This window comes from Misgurnus anguillicaudatus, unplaced genomic scaffold (genome assembly GCF_027580225.2).
Source record: "Misgurnus anguillicaudatus unplaced genomic scaffold, ASM2758022v2 HiC_scaffold_31, whole genome shotgun sequence".
In the NCBI taxonomy this organism is placed as follows: Eukaryota; Metazoa; Chordata; class Actinopteri; order Cypriniformes; family Cobitidae; genus Misgurnus; species Misgurnus anguillicaudatus.
Window position 1 is genome coordinate 3,710,806 of NW_027395281.1, and position 23,691 is coordinate 3,734,496.

The following is a 23,691-nucleotide window of genomic DNA, read 5'->3' on the forward strand; positions in this document are numbered from 1 at the left end:
CAATATTTGGTATGGTGTGTCTTTTTGCAATGTACCATGAGGGTGTGGAAGGACATTGGCGTATCTCCAAAAACATGGCCGTCATTGGCCAATGAAGGTTGAGGACTGATTTGACAGGGTTAACGAAGGTCGATCGGAACGAAACGCACTGTGCTTCTTCGTGTACTGCTCCTGAAGGTCTGTAAGAATTACGGTGTCATTTGGCCACTAGGGGGCGTAATAACATATTTCAGTGCCTGTATCAAGTGACGTTTGACATACACACACAAACATGACATCATATGATAGATCTGCCCATGGTGAACAACTTTCCTCTTGAAGCGTTGCTGTCAATCAAACGGTTTGTGAGTTATTGGTGATAACCTTCAAAACCTACTTTTGCGAACTAGTCCTAGGTTTTTCGCCCGATCGGAACATAACCAAAGCTGGTTGATTCTGTGGAGTGTGACTATAAATAATTATCAAAAAAAATTTGAAATTTGTATTCATACACGGAAGGAGTGGCCAAAAACATAAATGAGCGGAGCTTAGAACATTTAAATGGCCATAACTCGAGAGGGGTTTGAGATATCATCACGGGGCTTGAATAGTATATGAAGGCCATCGGTCTGAGGTCGTGATATAAAAAGCTTGCCGATCGGACAATAGGTGGCGCTATAACGGAAAAGATGGCATTAAATACTGTGATTATCCAACGGTTACACTTTATAAGCCTATAACTTTATCTGTGATCAACGAATTTCCATGGGAATTGCTTTTATATGATCCTGAATTGTTTTCGAATCCTATGATACCAAACATGCCTCGTTTCGAATTACGTTTTACAACATTAAAAAAAATAACTAATAGCTTCGTAACCGTAACTCCTATCGATTCGAAAACACCATAGGAAGAACAATGCAATAGCTTCTGAACAAAAAACTCTATTGGCATTATATTAAAATCTCCATCAGAAATGGCCGAAAATTGTGAAAAACCAAAATAGTCCTATAGGTGCACGTGTGTTTAAGCATACATAGTCTGTATGAACCGTTTCTGACCATCTCTTTCGTTTTTGTGGATGCTGGATCAGCCTGGTTGATGACGTGTGACGTCTTTGACGTGCCTTAATGCTCGAAACCCGGCAAATGCTGCTTGCAGCTTTAATTCTATTTATTATTTTTCTTCTGCCGTAAAACGGATCGTGCAGACCAAACCGTAAGGCCTAGAGACTTGAGACTTGGCCAAATGGTAGGTCTCATTCGTGCGCGAAGTTGACAGAGTGTCACCCCAATCGGCCTATGGGGGGCGCTACAGCGATGGCAAACGCGTTGATGTTCATAACTTCCAGAATTCTTGTCCAAATGTCAAGTGTCTTATATCCCTGGATTCCTTGCGTCAAGACGAACAAAATGTATATCTCCGATTTCATTTCCGTCATGAAAAATTTTCCGCTATTTTCGATTTTGTCGAAAAAAATAAAAACGAACTAGTCCTAGGTTTTTTGTCCGATCGGAACCGTTCCAGTGCTGTAATATTCCTTGGAGTGTGAATATCAAAAGTTATCAAAAAAAAATTGAACTTTCGACTCACCGTCGTAAAGCCACGCCCAAACGCCCCCAATGGGCGGAGCCTCTTGGACTTAAATGGCTATAACTTGGGATTGGAAAGAGGTATTGACACCAAATTTGGTACACATATACAGGGGACTATTCTGGGGTCACGGGTAAAAAATTGCGCCGCTTGACCACTAGTTGGCGCTATAACACCACCTCAACTTTAAAGGTCTGTAACTTCAGAAATATGGGACCGATCAATTTGACATTTGGCATCGGTCCCCCTGGTCGAGGGTACTATCAGTGTCTAAAATGAATTTCGCGTACATGGCCGCCATCGGCCAATCAAGAAAAAGCAGCTATTAGACAGGGTTAACGAAGCCCGATCGAAACAAAACGCGGTGGGCCTGTTTGTCTCTTGGCCATGAAGGTCTGTGCAGAGTAAGAAAAAATTCGGCCTCCGGGAGGCGCTATAACGTTTTTGCGGTGTTTAAGTGATTGTGTATTATGCAGTGTTTCAGATATCAACAAGACCTTTATATCATTTAATAGAGGTACTTACAATGAATAACTTTCCCTCAAGAAGCACTTGTCTCAGTCGAATCGTTTATTAGATATTCATCATTTTCTTTGAAACCTACTTTTGCGAACTAGTCCTAGGTTTTTTGAGCAATCTGAACCAATCAAGTGCTAGAACATTCCTTAGACACTGAATATCAATAATTATCAAAAAAAAGTTGAACTTTGCACTTGTGGTCGCAACACCACGGTCAAAAGTACGAAGAGGCGGGGCCACAAATACTTAAATGGCTATCATTTATGATAGGAATGAGATATCAACACGAAACTTGATACACCTATGTATAGACCTAGGCCGAAGTCACATGCAAAAAATTGCAGAGATTGTCCACTAGGTGGCGCTATAACCTAAGAACAAAAACAATGACTATGGCATATGTATACGACATATAAATATTTGTCTGACCTACTTGTTTTTTAAGCACATAACATCTGATTTCAGATTCTTATAAGGGTCTATTATGATAATTACATATCTTAGAAAACATGCCGACCAACAGTCAGCTAGCATTAACCATGTACGAGTCCAGCGTAATGGTGTGCGATTACAACTAAACTGAGGGGCCTGTTTGTCTTATGTTCTCAAGTGTCTGTGAGGATTTTTGGCTCATTATTCCGGAAATATTTGTATCTAGAACAACGGGTGTTACGTTAACTGTCCCCTAGATCAGTGATTCTCAAAATGTTTCCTGGAGGCCCACTGCTCTGCACATATACAAAAGTCTTCTATTTTAAACAAATCTACTTTAATCATTAGTAGAGATTTGTATGAACTGAACTGATTGTGTCAGATGAGATAATCATACAAAATGTGCCGAGCATTGGGTCTCGAGAAACCACTGCGTTTCGCTGAGCTGAAAGTACTGCTCTAGATGTTTATGTTTATATGAAAAACAATTTTGTTGTACTATCTGGGCAAATATCAATATGAAACATAAAATAAACTTTTGCCGTTGTATTCCTAGATTTGATGTGATGTCACATAGTGATGTGGGCACCATTTGTAACCTGTATTCGTTATTTCATTTGTAGCTGCTGTTATGTTCCTTTTGTCCATGGGTTTGCATCTGCATGAAATTTATTATAAGATTCAATGATTTGCAGTCATTTACCTCAAAGACTTGAGGTAATAAATTCAACCATTTTGAAATGTGACATATATATAATTATATAATTATTGCAATGAAATTGTAATGTTATGATACAAGTGGTTGTTTTAAATGTAAATGATTTACTGAAAACTTACTCTAGCACAGCACATGTGTGAACACAAATTAATGCTTGATAGCAAATCTGACTGACATTTGCTTAATGACACCATATTTGTTATTAACTCCATTTGATATAAACAACACATCTGGATCAGTTATGTATGTGCATATCCAGTGGTTAAATATAAAAATATGTACTTTAATACTAATTTTAGGCCTACTATAATATGACAGAGTCTGTCATCTGAAATACTTGTACGTTTGCACACAATATCTATGTCAAAGAATATATATTTTCTATAAGAACAATTACTTTTGTTAAAAAATAGTGTAAACGATTTAAACAAGCAAACAATTTTATGTAATTAAGGTGATGTGACATAATGCTTGTGTAGGAATTGACCTTTGCCCTGCTAAAAAACCTTGTTTTGTCTTTGTTGGTCTCTAATGGTATGTATTGGTTTTATTGGTTCTATGTATTGGTTTTGTTGGTTCTATGTATTGTTTCTAATAGAATATGGCCCAAAATACACTATAGTGTAGTGGTTTTAATGGTAAAAGCTAATGGTTCCTATTGGTATTTTAATGGAAACAATTAAAATTTTCTGTAATGGTTTTATTGTTTTTTTTTCAGCAGGGTGGTTTCTTTCTGAAAAGAAATATGAAAACTAAGAAGTAGAAATCTTACTCTAGACTGACTTTACATGTTTTATCATCTATCTTACTTTTATAACCTATCTTATATTTATTTTATTTTATAATCAAATCATCAAAATGTATTAAAACTGTTTTTAAAAAACAACAATAGTATTAAATGACAAATGTGTCTATTAACTTGAAATAAAATCTAATTATCTCCACTTCTGTTATCAAATTAAAATATGAATAATTTTTATATATATATAAATTTTACAAACTCACTACCATAATATTAAAATCAAATAGTTTAAATTAAAACTTGTTTAAAGGTTGAACTGCAGATTAGAGTTAGACCAACATTAAAATCCAAACTTTGACATTTTATCCACTAGATGGCAGTAGAGGATTAATAATTGGGTAGTTGTTAAAAGCTTTTTTTATTATTCATTTCAAGATCAAAAACATTGCATACATACAAGAGGTTTACAATGTGCTTATTTAACATTCAACATAACAATGGATCAAATAAAATAAAACAAATAATAAATAAATTAACAACAACATGGGGATATTCTACAATAATTCAATAAAAGAAAAGGTTTAAAAAATGTTATATATTTGCTTTGCTTTTTTATTTTTTAGACTTTTAATCGTTTCAAAATAATTTCTTAATTCCGTTCTAAATAAAATGCTATTGGGTTTATTATTTGCCCATTTTTGTTTATGGATGTGAAATTTTCCATATATAATCATTAAGTTGATTAACAAGTCTTTCTCCACACAGTTACTTTTATAATACAAAAATATATCCTTACCAGATAACTGAATTTATATTTTGTGAGTTTAAATATCAAGTATTCCACATCAATCCAAAAAGATTAAGTAATTATACATGGATAAAATAAATATTTTATGGATTCTACTTCCAAATTGCAAAAAATACAAGTAAATTCTATATCTCTTTAGAATCTGAAGACTACTTGTTTCACTGGATAAATTAAATGAATCAATTTATAAGTTATTTCTTTAACCTTATTCATGAGACAGTATTTATGTGATAAACTACAAACCTCTTTCCATACACGTTGACTATATAAGGAGTTCCAGTATGGTTTACATCAAGGCAAATATTAATTTCTACATAGTGTTCTTATAAAAAAGTTATACTTTTTTTCTAGAATATTTACTCCATTGATACATAACTGAGTATTATGTAAGGAGTTACAATCATAAGATGTATAACCTTGAAATAGTTGAATAAGTCCACTAGGTATGACATCAAATACAACTGCAAATTCCTTAGCAGTTACTGGAATCTTATAGTGATTGAGGAATTCACAATAATTAAAGAGGTGACCATCATCTTTAAATAACTGCCTCACTACTATTATTTTATTATCATACCAATTTCTATAAAATAAGGATTTGTTTTTGTATATAATATTCTTGTTATTCCAAATAACAGATCTATGTGGAGAAAAGTTTATATCAAAATTGTATTGTATAAAAATTCCAAACCACCCAATTTCTGAAAAATCATTTCTGGTATGATGTTCCATATACTACCTTTGCAACTTCAGTAACTTTTTATCCACTTATTTAAAAAAAAAACACAGTTAGCAGTATTAAAATCTAGTACATTTTAAACTCCTTCCTCAACTGGATTGCATAGAATTGACTTTTTAATGTAGTGCAGTCTGTTCTTCCATATGAAATTAAACAAAATAATATCCACCTCTTTTATAACTGATTGTGGGACTTCTAAAGCAAGAGCTGTATACACTATAGTTGTTAAAAGCTTTCACTGCTGGGTCCGTTGTTCATACGTAGATTACTCGGTTAGCTGGATTTCATTGTTGACAATTTAGCTTCATGTTGAATTATTTGGTTCTTCGAAGGTCATCCTAGAGTTGTTGTTATAGTAACATGTCCGTAAGGTTAAAACTGCTCAGGATTCAAATTCAACTCGTAATAAAAAATGATACATAATATTTTAGTAATGTTATTTAAAAAACTATATAATATAAAAAATATAACTAAGACTTTAAGGACTAGTCTGAATAACTAGTAGTTAGTTAGGGCTAATCAGTCTTACTATTTGGATTTAAATATAATTTAAATAATTTAAATATTTTTTCACATGATAATTAAAACAGTGATTTTCAATCAAAAAGGTAAAAATGTATTACTAACTTTGAATACTAGTCTTAGAGATTAATGTTAATGACCATTGGTTTAAGTGTAGCTCCAGACTAAAATTTAGGCTTCAGTTTTAGTTGTCTTACTTGAAAATAGCTTACACTGGCCTACCTTTAAATATATCAGGGCCATAGTTTTGTCTTAAGATGTACACCAGTAATGTTTTTATAAGGTTTGTTTGTAAAAAGTACCTAAATGTTTTTACATAACTAATGGCTAGTCATGCATCAATTTAAACCTGTGGGAAACAACCCAATAAAGTTATAAAGCTTCAAATGTTGTCTTAGAATTCTTAAAATCCTGACGGTATGAAAAAGATTGCTGTAAATATGTGGATCCTTAAAGAACAATTATAGGCCAACATTAGAAATAATAACTAATAATCAAACATAAAGAGAATATATATTTGGTTATCAGTAGCTTTAGTATTCTGATACAATTCGTTGTTTTAAATGTAAATGATTTACTGAAAACTTACTTTAGCACAGCACATGTGTGAACACTAATAAGTGCTTAATAGCCAATCTTACTGACATTTCCTTAATGACACCATATTTGTTATTAACTCAATTTGATATAAACAACACATTTTGATCAGTTATGTATGGGAATAGCCAGTTGTTAAATATAAAAAAAAATGTAGAGCTTTAGTACTATTTTTAGGCCTACTATAATATGACAGAGGCTGTCATCTGAAATACTTATATGTTTGCACATAATATGTATGTCAAAGAATATATATGTTCTATAAGAACATATACTTTTGTTAAAAAAAAATAGTCTAAAAGATTTTAACAAGCAACCATTTAGTAAGACCTACAGAATAGATCTTTATGAACTAAAATGACTGTTTCAGATGAGAGAAACATACAAAATGTGCAGAGCATGTTTGTGTATATGCTCCTTTTGTCCATAAAAATATATACAGATTAATTACTTGCATACCTCACTTTATTTACCTAATTAAAACAGAAAGCCTTCATGGTACTCGATTAAAGGACATGAACATGACTATACTCAAATTCCTTATTGTGGTTTTTAGGTGCAATTTTCCGTTATGTCCATTAGATGGCAGAAGAGGATCAATCACTGGCTGACATTTGCACTCACAGAAAACACAGAAGATGATTACTCTTTAACTAAGTCTACTATTAATAGAACTCTGTACACATTTAAATCTGTTCAAATTTTAGAAGGATCTCTTGACAGAAATGCAAAATGATATACAAAACTATATATTTCAGGGGTGTATAAAGACCTTTCATAATGAACCGGTATGTGTTTATTACCATAGAACGAGACCTTTTTATCTACATACACCTAGGGTCCCCTTACATGGAAGTCACCATTTTGTTCCGCCATTTTTCTACAGAAGCCCTTAACAGACAATTTTTTTACTAAGTTGTCTCCGAAGATGACATGTTTGTCTGATGGCGGCTCCGTAGCTTCTCTATGTGTTTCAAAAGCAAGGGGTGAGCAGTGTAATAAGCCATTGGTTGCATTTCGTGACCTCACCACTAGATGCCGCTAAAATGTACACACTGCACCTTTAACTTCATGATTTTACTGTGATAACTCAGAACAATTGAAGTGGTAGTCTTTCACTAAATGTAATTTTAATATTATAAGTTTTAACACTCATGTCACTTTATGATAGCTGTGAAACGTGAACATAATTTTGGAGGCACTTACACGACATTTGCAGTAAGACTTTTTTTTATTTAAAAAAACTACATACCAAATGAGTGTGTAACCATGTCAATATTAAGTCTTGTTCTTTAACTGTCTTGTTTCTCCTTTCTCAGGTAAATGTGTGTGTGTACAATATACAATGCAGAATATCTATATGGCCATGTCCTTAAACGTCTTGTGATCCCAAATAGCTTGAACCCCGCTAATCGCTGCTTGCAGCTATATTTAGGGGTTCAAGCCCGTAGGGCTGAAACCCTATTGTAATTGTTAAGATTTTTATTTTTATTAATTATTATTATTTTGCCGTAAAACGGAACGTGCAGCCCAAACCGTAAGGCCTAGAGACTTGAAACTTGGCCAAATGGTAGGACCCAATTTGGGGAGAGGTTGATAGAGTATCAACCCGATTGGCCTATAGGTGGCGCTATAGCGATAACAAACGCGTTGATGATCATAACTCCCACAAATCTTGTCCAAATGTCAAGTGTCTTATATCACTGGAATCCTTGCGTCAAGACGAACAAAACGTATATCTCCGATTTCATTTCCGTCATGAAAATTTTTTCGCTATTTTCGATTTTGTCGAAAAAAATAAAAACGAACTAGTACTAGGTTTTTTGTCCGATCGGAACCGTTCCAGTGCTGTAATATTCCTTGGAGTGTGAATATCAAAAGTTATCAAAAAAAATTTGAACTTTCGACTCACCATCGTAAAGCCACGCCCAAACGCCCCCAATGGGCGGAGCCTCTTGGACTTAAATGGCCATAACTTGGGATTGGAAAGAGGTATCGACACCAAATTTGGTACACATATACAGGGGACTATTCTGGGGTCACTTGCAAAAAATTGCGCCGCTTGACCACTAGTTGGCGCTATAACACCACCTCAACTTTGAAGGTCTGTAACTATAGAAATATGCGACCGATCAACTTGACCTTTGGCACCGGTGCTCCTGGTCTAGGGTACTATCTATGTCTAAAAGGAATTTCGCGTAGCTCCAAAAACATGGCCGCCATCGGCCAATCAAGAAAAAGCAGCTATTAGACAGGGTTAACGGATGCCGATCAAAACGAAACGCGTTGGGCCTGTTTGTCTCTTGGCCATAAAGGTCTGTGCAGAGTAAGAAAAAATTCGGCCTCCGGGAGGCGCTATCACGTTTTTTCAGTGTTTAAGTGATTGTGTATTATGCAGTGTTTCAGATATCAACAAGATCTTCATATCATTTAATAGAGGTACTTATAATGAACAACTTTCCCTCAAGAAGCATTTGTCTCAGTCGAATCGTTTGTTAGATATTCATAATTTTCTTAGAAACCTACTTTTGCGAACTAGTCCTAGGTTTTTTGACCGATCTGAACCAATCCAGTGCTGGAATATTCCTTAGACACTGAATATCAATAATTATCAAAAAAAAGTTGAACTTTGCACTCGTCGTCGCAATACCACGGTCAAAAGTACGAAGAGGCGGTGCCACAAATACTTAAATGGCCATCATTTATGATAGGAATGAGATATCAACACGAAATTTGGTACACATATGTATAGACCTAGGCCGAGGTCACATGCAAAACATTTCAGAGATTGTCCACTAGGTGGCGCTATAACCTAAGAACAAAGAACGATGACTATAGCATATGTATACGACACATAAATATTTGTCTGACCTACTTGTTATTTTGCACTTAACATCTGCTTTCAGATTCTTATAAGGGTCTATTAGGATAATTACATATCTTAGAAAACATGAGACCAACAGCCAGCCAGCATTAACCATGTACGAGTCCAGTGTAATGGTGTGCGATTACAACTAAACTGATGGGCCTGTTTGTCTTATGTTCTCAAGTGTCTGTGAGGATTTTTGGCTCATCATTCCGGAAATATTTGCATCTAGAACAACGGGTGTTACGTTAACTGTCCCCTAGATCAGTGGTTCTCAAAGTTATTCCTGGAGGCCCACTGCACATATACAAAAGTCTTCTATTTTAAACAAATCTACTTTAATCATCAGTAGAGATTTGTATGAACTGAACTGATTGTGTCAGATGAGAGAATCATACAAAATGTGCCGAGCATTTGGTCTCGAGAAACCACTGCGTTTCAATGAGTTGAAAGTACTTCTCTAGATGTTTATGTTTATATGAAAAACTATTTTGTGAATTTACTGTACTATATCTATTTTATTTTATAATCAAATCATCAAAATGTATTAAAACTAATTAAAATCTAATTATCTCCACTTCTGTTTTCAAATTAAAATATGAACAATTTATATATATATATATATATATATATATATATATATATATATATATATATATATATATATATATTAATTTTAGAAACTCATTACTATAATATTACAATCAAATAGTTTAAATTAAAACTTGTTTAAAGGTTGAACTGCAGATTAGTATGGTTTACGTCTAGGCAAATATTCATTTCTACATTCATTTCTGTTCTTATAAAAAAGTTATTAATTTTTTTTCTAGAATATTTACTCTATTAATACATAACTGAGTATTATGTAAGGAGTTACAATCATAAGATGTATAACATTGAAAGAGTTGAATAAGTCCACTAGGTATGGCATCAAATACAACTGCAAATTCCTTAGCAGTTACTGGTATCTTATAGTGATTGAGGAATTCACAATAATTAAAGAGGTGACCATCATCTTTAAATAACTGCCTCACTAATATTATATTATTATCATACCAATTTCTATAAAATAAGGATCTGTTTCTTGTATAGAATATTCTTGTTATTCCAAATAACAGATCTATGTGGAGAAAAGTTATGTTTATATATGAGCATCCAAGAAAAACAAACCTGTTTATGGAAACCTGACAGTTTTATGGGAAACTTGTTTATATCAAAATTGTATCGCAAAAAAAATTCCAAACCACCCAATTTCTTAAAAATAATTTCTGGTATGATGTTCCATATACTACCTTTGCAACTTCAGTAACTTTTTATCCACTTATTTTTAACTCATTCACCGCCATTGACGAGTTATCTCGTCATTTATGAGTTCATATTTAACTAATAAAAATGCCTTTCTGGACGAATTTCAAAGTGAAAGTGTAATACCGCTTTTATCCACCAGATGGCGCCAAAACGAATTTATCAAAAACGGATGTTAAAAAGATTTTAAGATTTATTTTAAATGCCTTTATGTTTGATAGTCATTCTGAGTCTGATCTCTAACATAAATTCCTTTAAAAAAACGCAATTTTTAAGCTTTTTGCTCAAAATGTTGTATTTTTGAAGAGAAATATCCATATTTCAGTGGTTAAATTAAGTGGAAAAAGTAAATATATAATGAAACGTTTTTTTCCCCATTTTGTTTGTTTGTTTGTTTGTTTATTGTTTGTTTGAAAGCAGAGGGTGTGTTCTTTAATTTGATATAATTTGTATGTTTATATATTTATAGAAAATAATTTTTCCTGCAAGGAATTTTGTGAAAATTTTGTTAAAATCACAAAAATGCAGGTGGGCAACTTTTCTCAAAAAGGCTGGTGGTGAATGAGTTAAAAACACAGTTAGCAGTATTAAAATCTAGTGAAAAAAATGTATCCTCCTTTCTCAACTGGATTGCATAGAATTGACTTTTTAATGTAGTGCTTCACTGCTGGGTCTGTCGTTCATACGTGGATTACTCAGTTAGCTGGATTTCATTGTTGACGATTTAGCTTCATGTTGAATTATTTGTTTCTTCGAAGGTCATCCTAGAGTAGTTGTTATAGTAACATGTCCGTAAGGTTAAAACTGCTCGGGATTCAAATTCAACTCGTTATAAAAAATGATACATTTAATATTTTAGTAATGTTATTTAAAAAACTATATAATATAAAAAACATAATTAAGACTGTGTTTTAAGGACTAGTCTGAAGAATTAGTAGTTAGTAAGGGCTAATCAGTCTTACTATTTGGATTTAAATATAATTTAAATAATTTAAAAAAAAATTCACGTGATAATTAAAACAATCAATCGTGTTTAATCGTGAAGATAAAAATGTATGACTAACTTTGAATACTAGTCTTAGAGATTAATGTTACTGACCATTGGTTTAAGTGTAGTTCCAGACTAAAATTTAGGCTTAAGTTTTAGTTGTCTTACTTGAAAATAGCTTACACTGACCTACCTTTAAATATATCTGGGCCATAGTTTTGTCTTAAGATGTACACCAGTAATGTTTTTTATAAGGTTTGTTTGTAAAAAGTACCTAAATGTTTTTACATAACTAATGGCTAGTCATGCATCAATCTAAACCTGTGGGAAACAACCCAATAAAGTTATAAAGCTTCAAATGTTGTCTTAGAATTTTTTAAATCCTAAAGGTATGAAAAAGATTGCTGTAAATATGTGGATCCTTAAAGAACAATAATAGGCCAACATTAGAAATAATAACTAATAATCATACATAAAGAGAATATATATTTGGTTATCAGTAGCTTTAGTATTCTAATCTACTTTCCAGAACATAAACATGTCATGATGTATCTTATAAAGTTTTTAATAATTGTTTATAGAATTATTGCAATGAAATTGTAATGTTATGATACAATTGGTTATTTTAAATGTAAATGATTTGCTGAAAACTTACTCTAGCACAGCACATGTGTGAACACTAATAAGTGCTTAATAGCAAATCTGACTGACATTTGCTTAATGACATCATTTGTTATTAACTCCATTTGATATAAACAACACATCTGTATCAGTTATGTATGGACATAGCCAGTGGTTAAATATAAAAAAATGTAGAGCTTTAGTACTACTTTTAGGCCTACTATAATATGACAGAGGCTGTCATCTGAAATACTTGTATGTTTGCACATAATATCTATGTCAAAGAATATATATGTTCTATAAGAACCATTACTTTTGTTAAAAAAATGTCTAAAAGATTTAAAGGTGCAGTGTGTAATTTTTTGAAGGACCTCTTGACAGAAATGCAAAATAATATACAAAACAATATTATCAGGGGTGCATAAAGACCTTTTTATAATGAACCGTTATGTTTTTATTACCTTAGAATGAGACGTTTTGATCTACATACACAGAGGGTCCCCTTACGTGGAAGTCGCCATTTTGTGCCGCCATGTTTCTACAGAAGCCCTTAACGGACAAACTAAGTTGTCTGTCAATTACATGTTTTTCCGGTGGCGGCTACCATAGCTTCTCTATGCGTTTCACAAGCGAGAGGTGAGCAGTGGACTGAGCCGTTGGTTGCAATTCGCAACCTTACCAGTGGATGCCGCTAAAATTTACATACTGCACCTTTAAACAAGCAACCATTTAGTAAGACCTACAGAATAGATCTCTATGAACTAAAATGACTGTTTAAGATGAGAGAAACATACAAAATGTGCAGAGCATGTTTGTGTATATGTTCCTTTTGTCCATAAAATATAAACGGTTTAATAACTTGCATACCTCACTTTATTTACCTAATTAAAACAGAAAGCCTTCATGGTACTCGATTAATTTTTTTACTAAGTTGTCTTTGACGATGACATGTTTGTCTGGTGGCGGCTACCGTAGCTTCTCTATGTGTTTCAAAAGCGAGGGGTGAGCAGTAGACTAAGCCATTGGTTGCAATTCGTGACCTCACCACTAGATGCCGCTAAAATTTACACACTGCACCTTTAACTTCATGATTTTACTGTTATAATATTAAAATCACATTTAGTGAAAGACTAACACTTCAATTGTTCTGAATTATCAGTTTTAACACTCATGTCACTTTATGATAGCTGTGAAATGTGAACATAATTTTGGAGGCACTTACACGACATTTGCAGTAAGAATGATATTTTTTTGTTTTTTATAAAAAAACTACATTCCAAATGAGTGTGTAACCAAGTCAGTATTAAGTCTTGTTTCTTCTTTCTCAGGTAAACATGTGTGTGTACAATATACAATGCAGAATATCTATATGGCCATGTCCTTAAACGTCTTGTGATCTAAATGGCTTGAACCCCGGTAATCGCTGCTTGCAGCTATATTTATTATTATTTTTCCACGGTAAAACGCGTCGCCCAGCCCAAACCGTAAGTCGTAGAAACTTGCCACTTGGTCAACTGGTTGTATATTAGCAGGCTACTCAGATACAGTGAATCAGCCAAATCGGCCCATAGGTGGCGCTATAGCAATGCCCGACGCGTTGGGCCTCATAACTCCTAAACCGGACATCAGACACTCAAGTGTTTGATATCATTGTAATCCCTGGTTCCAAACTTAAAAAATGTATATCTCCGATTTCATTTCCGTCATTAAAAATTTTCCGCTATTTTCGATTTTGTCGAAAAAAATAAAAACGAACTAGTCCTAGGTTTTTCGCTCGATCGGAATCGTTCCAGTGCTAAAATGTTCCTTGGAGTTCGAATATCAATAATTATTAAAAAAAAGTTGAACTTTCGACTCACGGTCGACATGCCACGCCCAAACGTCTGAAGTGTGCGCAGCCACTTGGACTTTATTGGCTATAACTGGGGACAGAAATGAAGTATCAACACGACACTTGGTATTTGTGATGAGAGTCATGGCCTGAGGTTGCGTGCCTCGTTTCGTCACAGCGCCACCTAGTGGTCAGACGAATCATTTAAATGCTTATAACTTAGGCTAAGTTTGACGTATTTTCATGGGACTTTTTTACTAAGAGTTTTGAATTGTTGCCGAGTCCAACGATACCAAACATGCCAGGTTTCGCCTTACGGTTAGCCCTGCGCAGCAAAATAGCGCTTAAAAAACATGCGCGAATAACTCCGCGAGGGTTATTCTGATCGACTCGAAACAACCATAGGAAGAAATTAACTTTACCTTCTGAACAAAAAGTTCTATTGGTGTTATGTTAAAATTTCCATCAGAAATGGCCGAAAATTGCAAAAAACGAAAAATTACATTCATTTTTTGTGTTTTTTAGATATAAATGCTTATAACTCTGCAACGAAATGACATTTTTTCACCAAATTTGATATGCTGACGTCTGAGCAGAGTCTGAGGCAATACAAAAAAAATGGTATGCCTGCACCACTAGTTGGCCTCATAATTGAACAAAACCTTTGACATTGAGTAAGCCCAATGGTCATACAACTGTTGACTGTTGACAACTGTACTAAACTAAAGTGAATAGCCGTGATACTAGCTAGATGTAACACAGTCATGACCTGAGGTTGCATGCACGAGTCTGTCATAGCGCCACCTAGTGGTTATTTGTTTTTTTCACTTAAAAATTCTGCAACCGTACATCTAAAATCATGAGTCATCATGGATTATGTCTTTCATGGCTTTGAGTATAATCATTGGTGGATTGCAATTCACTCCCTAGCAACCAATGAGAATACCCTAGCAACCATTTAACAAGAGCTGTATCTCTGTATCAGAACATTGTAGAGTCATGTGGTTCGGCTCTTTTGACTCATTAACACTATTTTAACATTTTGTGACCCAAGTTTTGCCACTGCAAGCATCACAAACATTTCCTTCAGTGTTCTGTTTGTCAATGTTCCGTGAGAAGAGAGGGAGACATTTCACTGAATGATAACACCTTTTTTGCTTACAACTTTGAACGTGTGTGGCTGGTAGCTGCGAATGACTTCACAATTTAGGGACGTGACATGTTTGTCTTATAAGCATACATAGTCTGTGTGAACCGTTTCTTACCACCTCTTTTGTTTTTGTGGATGCTGGATCAGCCTGGTCGGCGATGTCTGACGTCTTTGACGTGCTTTAATGCTCGAAACCCGGTAAATGCTGCTTGCAGCTTTAATTAGGGGTTCAAGCCCGTAGGGCTGAAACCCTATTGTATTTGTATGGATTTTTATTATTAGGGGTTCAAGCCCGTAGGGCGTAATAGCACTGTCGGAGTACTTCGAACCGGCGGAGCAAGTTATGTCACGCCTGAAACATCCGCTCCCCTTATCACCCTTCTATAATTTACCATCCAGTACGGCAGGTGGCGATAATGATCCTCATGAGTTATTCGCCATTTAACGAGAAGAAGATGAATCCGCTCCCCCTCTCATTTTTGTCTATAGAACAAACGTGACTTTTACTTCCACCTGTGCTTGATAGTAGCAAACAGCAAGAGATCATTTGCAATGACTGACCTTATAGACGATGACGACTGCTTTGTAGCAGACCCAGAGCCATATCTGTTTGAACCCGAGTACACAGAGGAGGAACTAGCTGCTATGGACCGTGAGAGGGAAGAAAGATCTGAACCAGAACAGACCGGAGCCGGCGAAAGAATACGGGCAAACAGCAATTGGTGGTGCAAGTGTGACTGTTGCGGACAGATGCCGACTGAAATTGAGAGCCTGTGCTGTTTAGAATGGGACCAGGTGTGGCCATCAATGGTGGGGGTCAATGTATATCCAGAGGACCCTGGACACATCGCCTGTGTCGCGGCAAGCGACGCCTTTGCAGCAATGATTCACCCAGCAGTAGTCAACTTTTTCTTTCAACGTGACAAAGTCAATTGGAAGAAACGTCCCACGCCGAGTGGACCAGATGGCAAGCTATCCTCGGAGTAAGTGCTATCTGAAACCATCGAGATATGCCTATGTATCATGTTTTCATAAATAAATGTATGTACTTATTCTATCGATGGAAAAATGTAAAAAAAAAAAAACACAATATAAAAACCAAAAAAAATGTCCTTAATAATAGTACAATAACGTAATAATGTGCCTTCTACACTTACTATGTCAGTATAAGTCCCCTCCTGTGGTTTTTCAATGGCACAGGTTACCTTTCATGTCAGCTGTAAACTAGGGTTACAATGTCGCCGATGGACCTTTGAATCTTGATGTGTGTGATTGTATGACCTCCTCTTTGCTGGGCTTTGGTAGCAATGCAATGTTGGCAGCTAGGCGAGGTACTTTGATATGGGCTGATGAATCTCTGACTCTGACGGTGGGGTCAAGTCTTCTTTGGATCACTCTGTCTATGAGGTCATCTCTGAATTTTTGAGTCGTCTTTACATAGATTGGTTTAGCAATCCACTGCTTCGACTGCTTTTGAAAGACAACATTGTGTCTTTTTTGGCCTGAAATCAAAAATGGTATGAACAAATGGGCTGTAATTATTGTAAATTTATCATTTTATATTTTTGAAGAAATTACACATGTTATGACTATTTTAATAGTAGTCAGTCATATTTGTACCATCACTTATGTGAAGATCACGTTCATGTATAGATGCCACATCAAGAGGTGAAAACAGTGCAATTATAGTAATTTGGATTCCTTTAGTACCCACCAGCTGCTGTTGTTGCCTGTTCCCGCTTTGTGGAGTGATTCTCATTGTGATCCATAATGGCTAGCATAGTGCGTGCCTTCATTGAAGGGTATTGAAAATGAAGTCGCTTTGGACAGTACTTCAAAAGGGCATTGTGGAACACCTCAATTTGTCCTGAAAAATAAATGAAAAGAAAATTATTTTCAATGTAAAAACGAGCATGATAAGTTGTGCGTTTATTGAAAGCACCGTGTCATGAATGGGATGCATAGTAATATTGGTCAAGTCTGGTGTTATACCCCCCCCCCCAATACCATACCTATGGCAAAATACTTTCCCAGAACCCATTTTCACTGAGACAGACATGACTTGAACCATATTACTATTAAACATGTCCAACTTATGTGATACACATACCGGTGTGTTTGAACAGTGTCATCTGTTGTAGGTCTTTTAGAAGACGCTTGTCCATAATCATTGCTTGAAGAGCTTTGAAGGCAGGGGAATTCCCTTTTAGCCACCTCTTCGTTCTTTGTTCCTCTGCTGACAAGTCATTATGGAAACATCTGTATTCCGTTCCGTTTTCTTCCCAGCGATGGACCCCAGTGACGTGGTGTTGGAGAGACATCCATCGTCTGAGCAGCTCCTGACAACAAAGAGGCACACTTTCAACCATCTGTAATACAATACAGTTGTCTTCCATGTTGAAGACCAAAAATTTGCTGTGCATTTAAACCTGCATATAGCATTTGATGAACGTAATAACAAAGAATAACATTTTTATGAGTTGATTCAGTATGCTTGGGTACCTTTGGATCTCCTTTGGAGGTGCAACAGCTCCACCACATGTGGTTACTTACACTCCTGACCCAAGGAGTAAGATCCTTGTTCTCCTTTCTGTTGGATGCTGCAACCAATTTTTTTTTAATCCTGAAAAATGATAGAAAATTATAAGTGGTAATCCCATTCATTGCATAGACTACGGTGACGCAACATTTGAGCTATATTTATTACATACATACTTGTTTTTTAGTTTCTTTTGCATGTCTTTTTCTTTTGCATTAATTTCAATTTCATCAGTTACAATTTAGGTATATTTAGTTCTAGAAACATGTACATGAAATTTTTGTAAAAGCAGAGGAAATGCACAGCACACATTCTACAGACCCCTACAAAGTCCTGTGTGAACAACTGGTAACAAGCAATAACGAAGATAAAATATTTGTGGTTGTTCTCTTGCTCTACAGCTTAGACTAACAGTAGACTAACCTTTGGCGACATGCCACGGATCAAATTGATGAATGATTTGTGGATATTCTTCTCTCATTATTTTTCTTATGGATGGATGCCTGTCTGTGGTGACCACTTTTACATCGATGCCCTCATCCAGGATCTTCTCCAGGCCTTTCTTGAAGGCCAATGGTTCCATTGCGACAGAACTGGAGGCCTGGGAAACCTAGAGAGCACAAATGTATGGACAATGACATCTAAAAACATGTTCGAGAATTGACCATAGACTTGTGGAAATAATTAACAATTTACCTGCATCAGCTCAAACGCCACAATCTGTTTATTGGATTCGTCCATGAAAGAATACGTGTTGTATTTGCTGGAGTATCCGGGGCTGTCACTTCTGCCATCTCCACATAGCTGCACTCCTTCACCGTCTTCAGTTTGGCAAATTAATTTTGCTTTGATTATGTTCTCCTGTTGTGTGTATGCTTCCTCAATCACTGGGAACAGATAGCTTGCTTGTAAGTTGTGGAAATTTGCATGCTTGGGCAACTGCAGGTTTAAAAGTCCAGCCCAGTCAGCTATGTCTGTGTATGTTGATCCAGTAAAGAGAGTGGCAGCTGCTGTGAGAAGATTATTTTCCCCCATTCCACGTATATTGGGACATGATTCCCATTGTCCTATATGACCATTGCTACATTGCCAATTTATATTTATTCTACTGCCGAAATGTGAAATTGTCTGGTTTAGGTCACACATCGGAGCACCACAGGTTGTACATTTCTGAAAGAGTTCCATGAGTTTGGACTCATTAACAATCCACCTCCTCTCCTTCCATCCACTGGGTTGTCCAGAGAGGCTTGAGGAACTTCCTGTGGTGGTGGTGGAGGGGCTTGAAAATGGCACAAAACTGGTGTCTGTGGGATCAACAGCAGGCTCCGAGGTCATGCTAACATCAAACACTGATGTTGCACTTGTATCCATGCCAGTAGCTTCAATGTGGTGTGTTTCCTGTTTTAGACAAATAAAAATGTGCATTGGTTCAGCATACAAGTGACACATACAAGAAAATTCTGAGTAAATAATTACCTGACTTGATAGTAAATAAAGTTTAATGGTTTCCATAAATTACATTATGGATAATCGATAGCAAACACAGAAGTTGGCCACTCACCTCAAATACAATAGTTTTTCTTGAAGTACACCTGGACATGATTGTGGATGAAGATACACATGAACGTGGGTACTAGACATGAAACAGATCACAAAAAATCTAGGTCATATTGTCATCATACAGTAAAAATGTATAAAACATGAAGATTCATTAGCTTACCGATTGCTTTGTCCATGTGGGAGCCAGTGCAACCGCTGGTTTACTTGAACGTGAAGGACTGGTTAGCTGTACAGACAAGGGCACTTGGAATGACGCAGTAGACGCTTCAGCTCTGTGCTTCTGGGGGGTTGAATGAGGTACACCAGCAAAAAAGATTTCTTCTTGTTCTGGCATATCTTCATGCACGTCACTCAACTCTGCCTGTAAAAATAATTGACACAATTATGACAGAAGTTACAATCTCAATAAAATTATTATGAAAAAACTACCATAATTTATAAAACACATTTTTCTATACATTATTCAGAATCTGGAACATATCTTGTGATCAGCACATTGAGTAAATCCGTCAGGGAAAATAATCACGTGATCAATAACTCTGCACACTGGTATTTATTTCTATACAGTTATATGGGTGCACATTTTAGTTCTAGGGAAATGACACTTTGAGTTATCTAAGGACATGTTCTATGACCTAACTACAAACGCTCTGCAGAAGGGCTAAAAGGATATTTCATAATACCTTTCCAGTCTTGGCATATGCAAGCTAAGACTAATGAAAGTTTATCATTGCTTCATTGATCAAACAAGGGTAACAATAAAGAATATACATGGATATATGAAAATATATCAAATATATAAATGTGGGGTGTGGGGAAATAATATTTAGATTCTAACAACTGGAGACAAAAATACACCTCCCACTGCCATTAGTCTAGGTATTATTATTATGGTACACATAACTTTGGAGTCTCATGATACAGAGAATCAGGGATGCGTCTCCCAAAAGCATCGTTGCTAACCTTTTAGCAACTTCGTTGGTTGACAATGAAAAATTAGGCTTATACTTCATTTTTATTTCTGAGCTCAGTGCTCATGCGCATCAAACAGTCAAAAACTCCTTATTGCCTGTCTCTGAAGCACACTACCGGTTTGAACTACACTAAAGTTTGATTAGTAAAGGTTACTGCCACTTCAAGGACAACCAAATACAATGCAAAAGGATACTTACAGTGTTCGGTGATGATCCACTTTGTTGTGTTCGTGATTGAAGTATTGTCGGATAGGCAGTATCCTTTATGCGAAATCCTGTGTCGGAATAGTCATCCGGTATGAAATGATCGGAGCAAACACGACACTTCTTCAAAATCCGCCACGGTGTCGTTGTATCCATGTTTAAAGCAGATAACCATGCTTTTCGCCGATTGGGGGAAGTTGGAAATCTATGAAACATAACGTCACTATGTACATTCGGCTTATTATCACAACCCTTTACGATGCACGTAACAACCATTATTGTTCACAAACTATCTTCCTATAATCTGAAACTCCGTCAACTCTCCTCAAACTAAATACTACTACTGGTGCAGGTGTGCAGGGAGAGGGGGAGCGGATTCATCTTCTTCTCGTTAAATGGCGAATAACTCATGAGGATCATTATCGCCACCTGCCGTACTGGATGGTAAATTATAGAAGGGTGATAAGGGGAGCGGATGTTTCAGGCGTGACATAACTTGCTCCGCCGGTTCGAAGTACTCCGACAGTGCTATTACGCCATACAATATAGTTACCCGTTTAAATCTCCTTAGAAAAGCGCTACGTTTTATTTCGTGCCACCAAACTTCCTCGTATAACTACTCGTCTTAAATAGGAAAAACGTTGATGTGTTTGGTCACTTCTAACTTTATATCTTTTTGGTACCATTGAATGAATGGGGCTAAGCTAAATGCTAACAGAGTGTCGCGGCGCGCTCCAACGCTTACGTGCACGCACACAGATGATAGAGGGATGTATCAACAGTACTTAGTTAAGGTAATAACATATTTTAATATTGAAAATGAGTAGACTATTCCTTTAAGGCTATTGGGTCTATTTGATATTGTTCCACAATAATCAAGCTCATCTTCTCTTAATACAGACGAGATTAAGGCATTAGGCTACTGCTCCCCTCGACTCAAATCTACGTGCGGCTCGGGGCAGGACAGATGTCATGTCAACAAGATGGCCGCGGCTAGCGACTTCTGGTGTTTGCGAATAAGCCCTATACTAATTTTATGTTAAATTAATTGTAAAATGAAAAAAATAATTTTAGCCAGCAGATGGCAGAAGGTCATCTTCTGCCATCTGCTGGCTAAAATTATTATTTATTATTTAAAGGGGTTATATCGTGAAAATGTTAGCATTGCCACTTTGTAGGTGTGAGCAAAAATAGGTCATTGAAATTTGGCTTTCCTTATGATGTCATAAGGATATCTTATTAGATTAATACCGCCCACTTAATGTGCACTATCCAACCACAGCACTGCCATTTGTGCAGAGAGAAAGAAAGAGAGAAAAAATAATTGACAGCACAATTGAGTTTGAATTGCATCAAACCACCATCATTGTGATCAGTGTTTGCACTTCATCAGCTCATTTGCATTTTAAAAGACACACCCAAAACGACACATTTTTGCTCAAACCTACAAAGTGGCAATGCTAACATTTTCACGATATGACCCCTTTAAAATGTATACTCAATAAAATTGTGTTCACAGGTTTCATCAATGGATGCATGATTTAACTTTATGAAGTCAGTATTATTATGTTAAAATAACATTTCGTCAATCATTCTGACGGTAAACGTTTTAACAGTCATGTGACATTCGAACATAGGATAACTCTTGAACTCTTGAAGGACACCAAGCATATGGAGATTGGTCATTTATTTCAAAGTTTTATTTCCTAACCCTGCCATTTCTGCTTCTGTGTGTAAATGCATGTATGTGTTTTAGCTTATTCTTCATCATTGCTGTGTTATAGATTAGCCATGTGAGACCTAAATCTCTATATCAGAGCATCGTAGAGAAATTGCGGTGGGCTGTTTTGTCTCATGCTAACAATTTTTGAAACATTTTGTGTGGCAAATCTTGCCATGGCATGCACCACATCATATTCTCGGCAGAAAATGTACCTAATTGGTAACATGTTAGTATTCCAGATTCTAAGTAGATTTGATAACAATGCAGCAAATCTACACAGGCATGCCCTTAAAGGTCCTAAAGGGGTCATATTATGAGATTTTTTTAAGTGAGTGTGAATGTGAAGTGTTACCTCAAAATATTCCACAGATCATTTATTATAGCATGTTAAAATTGACACTTTGTAGACCTGAGCAAAAGTATGCCGTTTTGGGTGTTTCCTTTAAAATGCAAATGAGCGGATGAAATGCAAATTGATCACAATAATGGTGGTTTGTTGTAATTGAAACTCAATTGTGCTGTCAATTATTTTTTTCCTTCTTTCTCTCGCACTAAATGGCAGTGCTGTGGTTGGATAGCGCAGATAAAGGGGGAAGTATTATTGTAATTCGCTTTGCTACCTACCTCACAAAACAGGCAAAAGTTGAACGACGTAATTTTTTACATGCTTACAGAGAATGGTTTCCCCAAACAAAGTTACTGGGTTGATCTGTTTCACATTTTCTAGGTTGATAGTAGGACTGGGGACCCAATTATAGCACTTAAACATGGAAAAGTCAGATTTTCACGCTATGACCCCTTTAAGGTCCCAGATCGCTTGAACCCCGGTAATCGCTGCTTGCAGCTATATTTAGGGGTCAAGCCCCGAAGGGGCGAAGACCCCTATTGTATTTGTTAGTTTTCTTATTATTATTAGTTATTAGGGGTCAAGCCCCGAAGGGGCGTAGAACCCTATTGTTATTGTTAGTTTTCTTATTATTATTATTATTATTTTTCTTCCTCGTTCTTCCGCCGAAAGTCAATGGCAGCCCATAGAACCGTACATAGGAAAGTTATGAAATTTGGCACACATGTAGAGGACAGTCTCAGAAGTTACTATAGCAACTTTGGTGTGTCTGACTCAAACCCTCTAGCGCCACCAACAGTCCAAAAATCCACTTATGTTCATGCTCATAACTTCTGACCCATGAGTCCTAGAAACTAAATTCTTGTTTCCTCTGAATCCTTGGCTCATGATGATTCAAATGCACACATTGATGTCATTTGTGTTATGCACATCTT

General features: G+C 35.8%; 2 protein-coding genes across 16 annotated transcripts in view; both read right to left on the reverse strand.

Moving 5' to 3' along the window:
• LOC129454094 (uncharacterized) overlaps nucleotides 1-23,691 on the reverse strand; it is a 476,448-nt gene that overhangs the window by 167,492 nt on the left and 285,265 nt on the right. The gene's annotated exons all lie outside the window — the stretch shown is intronic.
• On the reverse strand, nucleotides 16,491-21,705 carry LOC129450917 (uncharacterized). The gene is made up of 9 exons (XM_073865370.1): nucleotides 20,682-21,705; nucleotides 19,670-19,870; nucleotides 19,511-19,582; nucleotides 18,646-19,347; nucleotides 18,373-18,559; nucleotides 17,913-18,033; nucleotides 17,521-17,749; nucleotides 17,125-17,277; nucleotides 16,491-16,912 (listed from the first exon to the last, which is right to left on the reverse strand). The coding sequence occupies exons 1-6, from the start codon at nucleotides 20,961-20,963 to the stop codon at nucleotides 17,960-17,962; spliced, it is 1,518 nt and encodes a 505-aa protein (XP_073721471.1). The 5' UTR covers nucleotides 20,964-21,705; the 3' UTR covers nucleotides 16,491-16,912; nucleotides 17,125-17,277; nucleotides 17,521-17,749; nucleotides 17,913-17,959.

What these genes read in the sequence shown, in the direction of transcription:
- LOC129450917 (XM_073865370.1), bottom strand. Translation starts at nt 20,963, where the DNA reads ATGGTTGTTACGTGCATCGTAAAGGGTTGTGATAATAAGCCGAATGTA. An exon ending in GTGGATCATCACCGAACACT is followed by an intron (nt 19,871 to 20,681) that starts GTAAGTATCCTT and finishes TTATTTTTACAG; the next exon opens with GCAGAGTTGAGTGACGTGCA. An exon ending in GAAAAACTATTGTATTTGAG is followed by an intron (nt 19,348 to 19,510) that starts GTGAGTGGCCAA and finishes TGTCTAAAACAG; the next exon opens with GAAACACACCACATTGAAGC.